Source organism: Prosopis cineraria, unplaced genomic scaffold (assembly GCF_029017545.1).
Source record: "Prosopis cineraria cultivar Desert tree isolate PC_DT_omini unplaced genomic scaffold, ASM2901754v1 PC1, whole genome shotgun sequence".
NCBI classification, from domain to species: domain Eukaryota; kingdom Viridiplantae; phylum Streptophyta; class Magnoliopsida; order Fabales; family Fabaceae; genus Prosopis; species Prosopis cineraria.
Window position 1 is genome coordinate 49,278,502 of NW_026555332.1, and position 12,443 is coordinate 49,290,944.

A 12,443-nucleotide genomic window follows, 5' to 3' on the forward strand; every position below is an offset into this window, starting at 1 on the left:
TCGAGGCCGGCATTCCCTCCCAGTGACATTCCATTTTGGCCCCTCCCATCCTCACAAATCACAATGCGAGAAGATGTGGGTCCCATGCTCATATTGTCAGGGCAGAAGAGACTAGAAAGGGTTCTCTCCTGCATTCATACCTCACATGAGTTAAAACCAAGTTTCATGATTAATACAGGAGAGAAATAGTGAGGGGGAGAGGAAAGTGAGAGGAAATATCCTTTTCTATTGCTTGGGTATAGAAAAAAAGAAAAAAGAAAAAAAATAATAAATAAGATTTATATATTTTAACCTCCAATTTTTCTCTTTGAATATAAAGAGAAATTTTTATTCTCAAATTTACCTATTAATTGTCAAAATTTCATATTTGTAATGTAATTATATTTTGATTATGGATTTTTTGTTAAACAAAAAATAAATTTAATTTTTAGATTAATTAGGAAAATGCTAATTTTAAATTTTTAGTTAAGTTTCTTATATTTAATTGTAGTTTCAAAAATTTAATATTATTACATATTTAGTAATTTAATAAATAAAATTATAAATTGAATAAAATAATTTTTTATTAGTATTAGATAAAATAATTTATAATTATGTTTTTATTCAATCAATAATATGATAGAAATTATTATATATATATAATATTATGTTAAATTTTATTATATATAAATATTTTTATAAATAATAATATTAATATTGTCTATATAAAATTAATAATTTTTTCCCGTCCCTATTTTTTTCTTGTTTAGCTAAGTACAATGGGATAAAATTGTATTTCTCTTTTCTTTATTTTCTCTCCTTCCTAGTTTTTCTTGCAAGCCAAACACAATAAAAGAGTTCTTATAAAAAGATATTTGTTAAATTATTAATGAATCATGTTGACGAACTTATTAAATCTGCATTTTTATAAGATATGAGTCATATTCTTAATAATTAGACTAATTTTTGTTGATATTAATTATATTATAACTAGATATCGATCATCTTTTCGCCAAAAAAACTAGAAATTTGTCATATGTGTTACACAAAGTTTAATAAATAAATTATATTGTTTACGATAACATAGTTTGTTGGAGATTGTATAGTTTTTTGTCAAAAGGAAAAATAAACACTTCTCACCGCTGTGGAGTGCATTGAGTATTTTAATCCAATCAGATGGAAATTTATTGTCAATCACTCCAGACAAATACAAGATTAAAGTTTATGTTTTCGATCAAAGTATACATTAATTTCGTTCACTAAGCTTGTTATATATTTCATAATAAGAAAACTTGATCGATAATATTTATAATATAAACCAATCCTTACAAAGGTAGTTAATTTTTTTTTTCCCGGTGAAAAAAACGACTGATTTCACAATAGCTGACAAGCGTAAGCCTATGGTAGAAGATAATTGATGACAATAATTATCACAAAATCATATTAGTTTAGTAACATTACCACATTCAATGCACAGGATTTTGAAGATGAATAATTTACATATCATATTCCTCCAATTTTATTTATATGGTAGAGAGAGAATATTAATTTTAGCTATATTTACATAACACATCACTATTTTTTATATTCATCTTTACATTTTTGTCTTTAATATATGTTAAAAAATATTAAAAATAGTTTATTTTGTCTTTATTAAGAGATATATAGATGTAGAAACTTATTAAATATAATTAATAAAGTTTAATTTTTTTTTTCATTTTAGTGTTTAAATGTGTTGAAAGTGATTTATAAATATTACCTCCATTCTTATATATTGTATTTTTAATCAAATTTTACTAATTAATAAAAGTTTATCATTTAATTAAAATTATAATAATTTTTTAATTTTACCTCCAATCATATTAATTAATATTATGATGATAATAAGTACTACACACACTTAATTTCTCTTCTTTTTTTAACAAGACAAGAATAGAATTATTTTATTATTAAAAAATATTACCATGTTCTTTGTGTGTACACGGGGAGTAGAACCAGAGGAAAAAAATGACATTTGATTGGACCCAACTCAATAACCTCGCTCTTCGATCCCTGTCTTGTCTATCTTTCTACGTCCCACTCGTTACTACAAATAAAATATTATTTATATTGACACCAATAATGGCAACCCCATTTCCTCCTGCGGCACAACACACACACAGTGACACCCACAAACAAGCTATGAGCATCACTCCATTAATCTTATTCACAAACTACTATATACCAATCTTATTAAAATCCTAAAGATCGACTCTTGTTTTAACGTTAAAATTATGAGCAATACAATCATACATATATGAAAGAGAGAAGATTTTTCAAGCAGAATTTTGAAGCATGAATCCTTGAATGATTTGCACGACCTCTTCTGCAACTTGTGAGTAGGAATCATGCGAGAAAAAGCCATGTTGTCTTCCCTCAAACTCAAAGTAGTCAATATTCTTGCCTAGTTCTTTTAGCTTTGCTGCATAATCTTTTGCCCTATCCTTCAGCAATTCTCTTCCTCCTACGATCACCAGAATAGGGCCGAGCTGCACTTGTCCCAGATCTGGACTCTCTGGTCCGAATGGGTTGGCCAATGGATGGTCTCTGTTTTTTCCAACAGGCAGGGAAAGCCTCCAAAATCTGTTTCAATATCAACAATATTATCAGCAACAACCTTGTTGGACCATATTTATTCATGCACTAGCTAGCTAGTGGGATTTCGTTGTGAAAAGAAAGGGAAAAAAAGGTTTCAACTTTAAAAGAAAAGAACATCGTTTATGTTGGATTAGGCGTACCCTCACTTGAGAAAAGTATGCGAATTAATTATTTTGTTTGTTGAAATAATTAAGAAAGTGAAATTTGAATTAGTGGGTCGATATTGGATGATTCAATCATCCTTGGTGTTTTGCATGTGCGGGAGGGTGCACCGGCTTTTTCTTTTTCATACGGTGAGGAAGTGACGCAACTTGAAATTAGAATCTTGTATGAATTCAAATGTTTATCTGCCACATAGTCTATATTAGTTAGGTTTAAGTGAAGTGGCACTATCATTTTGCTTAGAATATGATATATTAAATCATATAGTTATATTAAGAGGTCCGTAATCTAGCTAGTTCATATTCTTACACAGAACTAAAGTAGCATGTGCAAAATGTATGGCAGGAATATGATGCCACTTGCTATGTGGAGGATCTGACCCATAAAATTGGGAAATAAAATAATTGCGAAAGCAATATAATTGATGTGGAAAAGGAATAGGAATCCCAAAAGCAAAATTCCTTTTAAAAACAACCAGCAAAAAAGCTAATGATAAATACGTTTACCCATCTCCATAATTAATTGGTCGAGGTGTTTTGACGTGGAAGTTGTGGTGGCGCCACGAGGGTGACATAATATAATGAAGAGGTCCAACATGGAACTGACAAGTGTTATTCTCCGCATGGCAGAGGATGTGCATAGATTTAAAAATCTAATTAGCTAAAAGAGCCGGGTCCAAGTGAGATAAAAAAACAAAAAAAATTAGGATAGTGTTGAGGGTCAACATCAACATACAACATGCTTTGACGACGTGGTTATTTCAAAAATTACCTTTCATGAAATTTAATATTAATCAGAGAATGTGGTGGTTCACGTTTTTTACGAGGTTAGCTTGTGGGAGAGAGAAGAGCTAAGAGTGAATGGATCTCTCTGAAGGAAAGGAAAATAGTACGTGGTTGTCATATTCAAGTGTGTAAACATATGGAGGAAACAAACAAGCGAAGTGAAGAGTGACACATAGTGATTTTCATGAGAGGGAGGTCACGCACGCTCCCATTTGCATTATTTTCACAGCACACCCATCCACTACCCTCCACCCCCCACCGCCCTTCGTGTCCCTTTCCCTCACCTTCGTATCCCACTCCTTCCAATCATTTTATTTTGAATTTATTCTTCCTTCTCCTATATATTATGATGTGGTCCATGTTTACTATGTTTTTTAGGGCACAAAAAAGGCTACGCCTGTATTTTAATAGTGATTTATTAAATATGTATGTTTTTTATCAGCTGGCCCCCAGAAAAAAAAATGCATGAAAATGACCCGCATGAAAATGTTTTATTAATACTATATTTTATGAAATAATGATTTTTATGCGCTAAAACGTGTGAAGTTTTAGCATTGTAATTTGTAATTATATCGTTATTTCATCCTAAATGATAGCAAGGATAGTAATTTTCAAGCTTTACTTTTAATATGGATGTGAACTGTATTCACTGTTTATTCTCTAATGTTTTTATATTATTTTTGCCTGGGTCTAGAGTTTTTATATTTCAAGTAATTCACTAATATATATATATATATGCATATGATCTCACCACAAGCATACACAAATTGAGGGATTTAAATCTTTTAAAATTGGGATTGGTAAATTTCTGTAAAATTTTCCGTTTTAAGAAAGGTAGGGAGCTTTTTTATTTTTAAAAATAATAAGATAAATAAAGGTACCAGAAATTTTTTTTTACAGAAATGCATTAATCCCAACTTTAGAATATTTAAATCCCAGATTAAGTTGTAACTTTACTTAACGTGTCGTTAAAATTGTTTAGAGTCACTAATTAACTGCATATATAAAATGCAAAAAAAAAAAAAGAATGAAAATGTAAAGAATATTGACCTGTCTCACCCTACATATGCACGTCTCCCCTCCAACAAAAAGAACAAGACAAAGAACACAACTGGACTTTAGACTAATGCAGTGGAACACTTACTAACACGCAAATTATCACAGAGTAGAGGATAAGATAGTGGGAGAGGAAAATGTGGGGGAAGTCTGTATAATTACGCAACAATTAATAGTAACTATTACCTGTTGGCCAAAAAAAAAATTCATTATTACCTGTCCAGGACAAAGGAAAAAAAAACGACAAAAAAAATACCTGTCGAGAATTTCTAGGCTCAAAACCTCTTCCCAGGGACCGTCCTCTGAGTGGGTGCGAACCTCCCCACCGAAAAATGGCGCCAACAGTACATAACCTCGTACGCGAATCGGATCCAAATATCTTGATTCGGATCCAAACCGAACCGCCAAATGATGCGCAATATTACCCCCGGACGAGTCTCCCACAATAAACACGCGGTCAAATCCAATGTCGTCACCATTCAGCCATGCATCCTCCCCCGTGGACGCCACCCTCTGAACCCACCTCAGTGCCTCCACAGCGTCGTCCAACGCCGCCGGGAGCCGGTGCTCCGGAGCCAGCCGGTAGTCGGGCGCCACCACCACCGCCCGGAGTCCAGAAGCGAGGCGGACGCAGCAGTTATGAACGTGGGGCCAAACACGCGAGCCAAAGCAGAAGCCTCCGCCGTGGAAGAACATTACCAGAGGCATTTTGGTGAGATCAGAATCAGAGGATGGTTGGGGCTTGTAAATTCGAAGATAAAGATTGAAACTTTGGTGAAAAAGAGAGTCCTTAAAGAGGACGGAGTGATCTTCAACGATAGAATCCTTGAATTTGATGTCATTGCTGCGGAAAATGGAGCCATCGCTGTAGAGTTGGAGGAAGCCCATGCAGTCCTCGACTATATGGGGAAGAGAACCCATAGGTCTAAACTCTAATGGGTTATAGTTCTAGTTGATTGGTAAATTCGATTACCTTGAGAGAGGATTCATACATAGATTGGTATATATAGAGGGAATGAGCTGAGGAGGGTGGTTGTGTAATTTCACGATATAGTGGCAGGGGCACATGCATGCGGAGCCATTGGTTTGTCCTTTTTATAATTCGTAATTTTCTGTTGGTTGGTTTATTAATTTTGTTCTTTGAATATCAACTTCGCAGATGGGATGAGCTTTGGGAATGGGTGGCTCTTGATCATACGTGATGCAGTTTTTGTTATTTTGGAGAATTGGTTTGGGTTTCTCTTTTTTCTTATACGCTGTCATTTTATAAAGATCCTGTATGTAAAATATATATGCTCGTGGAATTTTTATTTATAAATGTGATATGGTCTTGGATTTTGAAAAGTTCACTTGAAATATAACATTTTTTACATCAACTCACGTAAGTAATAAAATTTTATAAAATATGGTTATGCCTTTAATTTTAAGCGTATTTCATTAATTATAATCTAGGATGAGATATCGGTGTGGTACTTACATGCCTGTATAACATAATCTTGATTTGGATTCTATGCATATTTAGTTAATAAATTAATTTATTGGACGTGATTGTGATCATCTCCAATAATGTGTCATATATGCAAATTTAAGAGACGATGCGATGGTAACAAAAAGTCAGTCAAAATATGTGTATACGTATGTATGTGTGGAAGTCACCTCCTTAACAAGTCACTTCGTTTTACTTGCCCTTCTTTCACTTTATTTTTTTCTAAATACAGTCAGTCGTCTAAATTTGAATTTTCTGCATTTAGCCAATAAACACGATATGTAAATTTTAAAGAAGTATAAATTAACAAGTGGAAAAATGCATGAACAAATATATTGGTCTGATCGATTTTTAAAAAGAAAAGGTCCATATACCAAATAACGTAAATTAAATCTTTTGTTCACATAAGAGTTATATTCGAGTATATATATCACTTAGAAGTGAATCCTTTATCTAACCATGGGAATATGAAAATTGAACATGACGATACTTTATATTGTTTCCCCTTTCTTTGTCTATTTCAGACAAACAAAAAGTCGTATATGTTCATTGGATCTTGGAAATTTATTAGAGTCAAAGTAAATTTCACAATTTAAAAAATAGCTACACATAGGTATTTATAAGTTACCCATAAAAAGGTTCTTCAAATCTACATTATCGTGAGGCATAAATCATATCCTTTTCAACTATATCGATTTTTGTTTGCTGCATGCTTCGTATTTTCTATTTTCACACTGTATGAACTTGACTGAACGAGGGTCACTAGTAAACTTGGACTCTATTAATGGGGAATTTCTTATATCATAATCATGTCGGTTGGTCAAAAAAAAAAAATCATATCGATCAGAATTCTTAGAATTAGTGTCGCACGGTTGACCACATGCAACTCCAGCGAATTTGACTCATCATTTAAATATGTAGAACCAGACAAAGATATATATTTTTTGAAGGAATCATGAGACTCACCCATGTTTTTTGTTTTTTGGGGTTCTTTAAGATGGCGTTTGAAAAACTGCTCGATGGTTTCGAGGGAAGAAACCAGGCCATCAGGATAATAATGCTCCAAAATAGCGTCGATACGAACATTAAAATATTTAGTCAGCATAAATAAACAAACAAGGAAGAAGCTAATCTAGTTCCAGTCCAAGAAGTATCTTGGTTCTTGGGTGTGAATGCATATTTATGTCCTTTTTTTTTTTTTTTGGAAGAAACGTCGTGTGTTGGTCTTGGTCTTGGTCCTACTAATAATAGTGGTGGTACCACGAATAAAGCCACGTTTGGCTAGTGGCCGAGCATTTTCATTTTGATTATAAGCAATATGATTACGTGTTAATTAGGTAATGGCTTACGTGTTACGGTGTTAGGCCACTAATCTCACGCCATATGGCATTAGATGAGTTCGAAAAGGAGCATATAATATGGTAGCAAAACAAAGCTCGTATGTGTATACTATATAGTACAGTAGCATATTTCTAAAATAAAATTAACCAACATTTTTTCAGCATTAAACAGACAAATAATAATTAAAAGGAACAAAGTTGATATAATTTTTGAGCCATGTTAACATATACTTCCTCTATCCCAAATTATAAAATATTTAAAAAAAAATTCAGCATTTCAAAATCTAAGACACTTTAATAAAAATAAAATTTTATTAATGATATTTTTTTAATATTATTCTTTTCATATATTATCAATAGAGTGTTAAATAAAAATTATTTTTAAAAATTTATATTTTTTTAAAAAATAAAATTATAAAGTGTATTTGGTGATTTTTTATTAATACATAAAATTTTATCTAAAGTATCTTTTGAGATAAAAAGAGTACCAAATAATCTCTTATATTTAATAATGGAAAGGAATTGATGCTATATGAAAATTAGTATGACTGTGATATATACACGTGGATTACATTTAATTGCAGTGCTGTCAGGCATCCGTATGAATAAATTAATCTCGTTAATCTAGGTTTTAAATCTGAGATCAGACAGCAATTAACTACAGTCGTTTTGTTGCTTCTTTTGACGAGGCTAATCATAATCCTAATCATATGTTAACGAGCATGCGATGACAAAACTTAAAAGCGTAGTGGAGAATCGTGCATGGCTTTACAGTTTACACCCCTAATCCTATTTATAAAATAAGAAAAGAAGATTTTTTTTTTATTTATAAATCACCTCGTTAAATTTTTATTGTAAATTTTATTGACCTCTATTAATTGTTGGAAAAATAAAATATATTTTTAAATTATACATATTTAATAAGAATAAAATTAAAAAATTATTAAATTTTTAGACATAATTATTGAGTCTTAAAGTTTTTTTTAATTATAATAAAACATGTTGAAAGTACTTTATAAATAAAACTAGACTAATATATGAATAGAAGACAAATGCATTTTGTTGCTTAAGGCATAAGCCTTAAACAAGTGATTAATTTAAAAGCAGTTGTAACACTACTAGAAAAATTGAATTTAGCGCGTTAAATGTCATTTTTCGTAGCTAAATTGCATTTTAGCTACGAATTTTATCCCTTGCTAAATTCGTAATTAAAAAAAAGCTCGTTAAATTTAGCGAGGAATTATATTTTCCTCGCTAATTAGTAAGGAATTTAACAGGGGATTCAATCCCTCGCTAAAATTAGCTAGGGACTGAATCCCTCACTAAATATATTTATATTTAAAAATAATTATGCCACATCACCCGACATGTGTGATGTCAACTTGTGACATGTCATCAACAATCTCATGCTTTGTCAACCATTATGTCACCTATCATCTCGTGCCCTATCACTTACTACATGTGCGACAACTCATGACACGTCATTGTTCACCTTACGTCATGTCACTTGCTCCTTACCAAATCATATATTCATCATGTTTATACTAAAAGCTAAGGTTTGAACCCTTGACCTCATACCTTCCAAGCTTTATACTCTCCTTCTTTGTTAGTTGAACTGAAAGGCACCTATAAGCATTATATGATAAATTTAATATATATATTATATTTAACTACATAAATATATCAAATAATATATTATAAAAATACACACATATACATATTAAATTTTATTTTCAATTATTAATATGTTAAAAATATTTATATTTTATTTAAATTATTCTTTATATTATATTTTTAATAAAATATTATTTTATTAATGAAAATCAACTTAAAATAAAGAAAATATTAAATAATTTTATTATGAATATTTTAGTTAATTTTTAAATTTAATTATTATTTTTAAATGGAAACAATTAAATGTATAATTAAAATTCATTGTCAAAAGATAATTTTTTTTTGTAGTAATTAGCTAGAGATAGAATCCCTCGCTAAATCCCTCATTGATTATCTTATTTCAGAGAGGGATTGACAGTCCCTCACTATTTTTCTCGCTAATTCTCTTATTTTAGAGAGGGATTGACAGTCCCTTACTAATTGTCTCCCTAATTTTAAGTCAAGTTACGAAATCAACATCCTTCGTTAATTTTCTCGCTAACTTAGTATTTTAGAGAGGAATAGATGATCCCTCGCTAAATTATATTTTTCTAGTAGTGTAATGATCTGAACGGATTTGAGAAGAAGCTATCAAATCAAATCTTTCATGCCCATTTTTAAATCTTCCGTGTCTATCTTGTTGCATATATTGTGAGCGTTTGTTGATTTGTTCATTACACTAACATTTCTATGACCATAAAAAAAATGGAGTTGTAATATCACATTACATTGAGTGATTAGATAATTAATCACATCTATAAAATATGTGACAAGTCTTTCCAAACTAATTTAAGTTATTTTGATGTAAGTGACAAGTTTTGGTTTATGATTAATATAAAACTTTAATAGGTAAAAAAAAGAGCCGAGACTTAAAAAAGACAAAAAATTAACTGATATTAAAAAGAAATGAAAAGAAATGAAAAAAAAAGTAGGGGAAATATTAGATGTTGATAGTCTAATTAAGTCATTAGAAAATTAATCACGGTTATATAAATGTATATGGTGAATCCTTCTAAAATAATTTAAGTTATTTTGTGTGTAAGTGGCAAGTTTCATGTAATGTAAAATTTTAATACCAAGTATTACTACAAAAAAAAAAAAAAAACTTTCAATGGCAACTTTCAACACCTACCCTATATAGTCCGTTGAAAGTATGACTTTTTTACATCATCACTAATAAATTTAGGTTTCAATGACAATATAAAAGTTACCTATGAAAGTTTATAATTGACATTGACTTTACTTTCGATAGCAACTTTGACAATTCTCACATAAGGTCATACTTTTAAAATAATTACCTTCAAAAGAATGATAATCAATAGTAATTAAATATCACTGTCCTAATTTTTTATTTTTGTTTAATGTAATATTTAATATTTTAAAACATTAATTTGGTTGTATTTCAACTAATCTAACTTTTCAATTCAAATTCATTAAATTTTGGAGCTTGATGTTCGTTTAAAAGTTTCCTATTCAATTACTAGAAAGGAGGAGGAAGATGAGAAGAAGATCATGAATGGGATATTAAAAAATTCTGCATTTAATTTTTAGAATATATGAAATAAATCTATGTGATGCTACATGATTATTTGTTTGATACTATCTTGGGACATAAATACAAAAAAAATAGATAATAGTGTGCATAATTTTCTTATAAAATTATCATTTTAAAAAGGAAAAATATCAATCAATGACCGTTGAAGGAAATTTATATTAATTAAGAATTATTTACTGTTAAAATTTAAATAGATACTTATCAATTTAGATTAGTCTTTTTTTAGCATGTATTTATTCAGTTTTAACAATAATTTATTTTAAATTAACAACAGTTCATTTAGATCTTTTTCATTCAAATTTTAATAATAATTAGTTATTAATTGATATAAATTTCCTTCAACAGTCCTTCATTGCTATTTTCCCTTTAAAAAATAAAAATAATAATTTAAAAATAAAATGCACTGTAAAAATAAGTCAATAACTTTACTTAAGAGTTATTGTTAATTGAAAGTAAACTTGAAAGCCATAGATAAACTCATAACATAAACACATAGCACAATTTTACCTAAACATATAGGCAAGATTCATATATTTCGCTTTATATACATAAAATACTTTTTGTATAATCAAATCAAAACATGTGGACTTTAATATGTTAATAATATCAAGAAGAATTTATTGTAGAATAAATAATATATAAAAGATACACATGTTTGATTTAGTTAGAAAAAAGTACCTTAAATACATAAGACTAAACATATAAGATTTTTCCTAAACATAATTTAGATGGTAATATTATCTATTATAATTATTTGTATTTTTAGTTGATTTTTTTAAAAAAATTTCATTTCAATAACTTGATATTATGCTAAAAATTTGCATATATTTATTTTCATTCAAACTAGTAAGTAAAGTTTAACTAATATCTTAAAATGTTAAATACTTCCTCTTTTTTTAAAATATAAGATATTTTTAATTGAATCTTACCTTTAATAAAGTAGTTACTTATTTTTAAACTAATCATATCTTTTTATATTTACTCCTATTTAAAAAGGTGTTTTATTCTAAAATAAATATAAAGTAATTTATTCAATGGGAATACTTTTAAAAATAGGTAATGATTACACCTTAAAATACTAAAATTGTCTTACATTTTTGAACATCTAACCTCTCAAAAAATACTTTATTTTTTTGAATGGAGGGAGTATGTTTTTTGAATATGTTATTACTTGAGTATATTATAATTATTTAATATTATTCAACTATGTCTAAATACACAAGCACGAACAATATTAAATTTAAATTAAGAAAATTTCTAAATATGTTTTTTGAATAATTCACTTTGACCCAAAAACAGGATCCAAGATGACCTAAATTTGGCTTTAATGAAAATAACTATAAAAGAGTAACACAGCTAGGCGATGGAAAAGGCTTTTTTTTTTTTTTTGGTGGTGGGGGTGGATTTTGTGAGTGTAAAAAATGTACTTCCGTTATTTTTACATATTATACATCAGCCACGGTTGAGAACAAATAAATGATGCTACTCTTCTTATCTTACTTAAAAGTTACTTTTATCATATTTTATTGAAACTTAAAAAAATCTTAAAACTTATATTAATTCTATTTAAAAATTTAATAATTTTTTAGCCTCATCCCTATTAAATATATATATTTTAATAATATATTTTCTCTCTCTAACATTTCATAGAGAGCAAATGAGAGAATTTGTGATGAAAATTTAAGGAAGTTACTTATAAATATGATAAAAAAGGAAAAATATTATTTTTTAAAATACCCTTGTTAAAATTTACTTTTTAAAAAATTCATGATTTTAAATAAGGATAAATT

At 29.1% G+C, this 12,443-nt stretch overlaps 1 protein-coding gene across 1 annotated transcript; it reads right to left on the reverse strand.

The window, feature by feature from the left end:
• Positions 1-1,968: 1,968 nt before the first annotated feature.
• On the reverse strand, positions 1,969-5,581 carry LOC129311289 (probable carboxylesterase 15). Its single transcript, XM_054953505.1, has 2 exons — positions 4,876-5,581; positions 1,969-2,601 (listed from the first exon to the last, which is right to left on the reverse strand). The coding sequence occupies exons 1-2, from the start codon at positions 5,538-5,540 to the stop codon at positions 2,295-2,297; spliced, it is 972 nt and encodes a 323-aa protein (XP_054809480.1). The 5' UTR covers positions 5,541-5,581; the 3' UTR covers positions 1,969-2,294.
• Between the last annotated feature and the right edge of the window lie 6,862 nt (positions 5,582-12,443).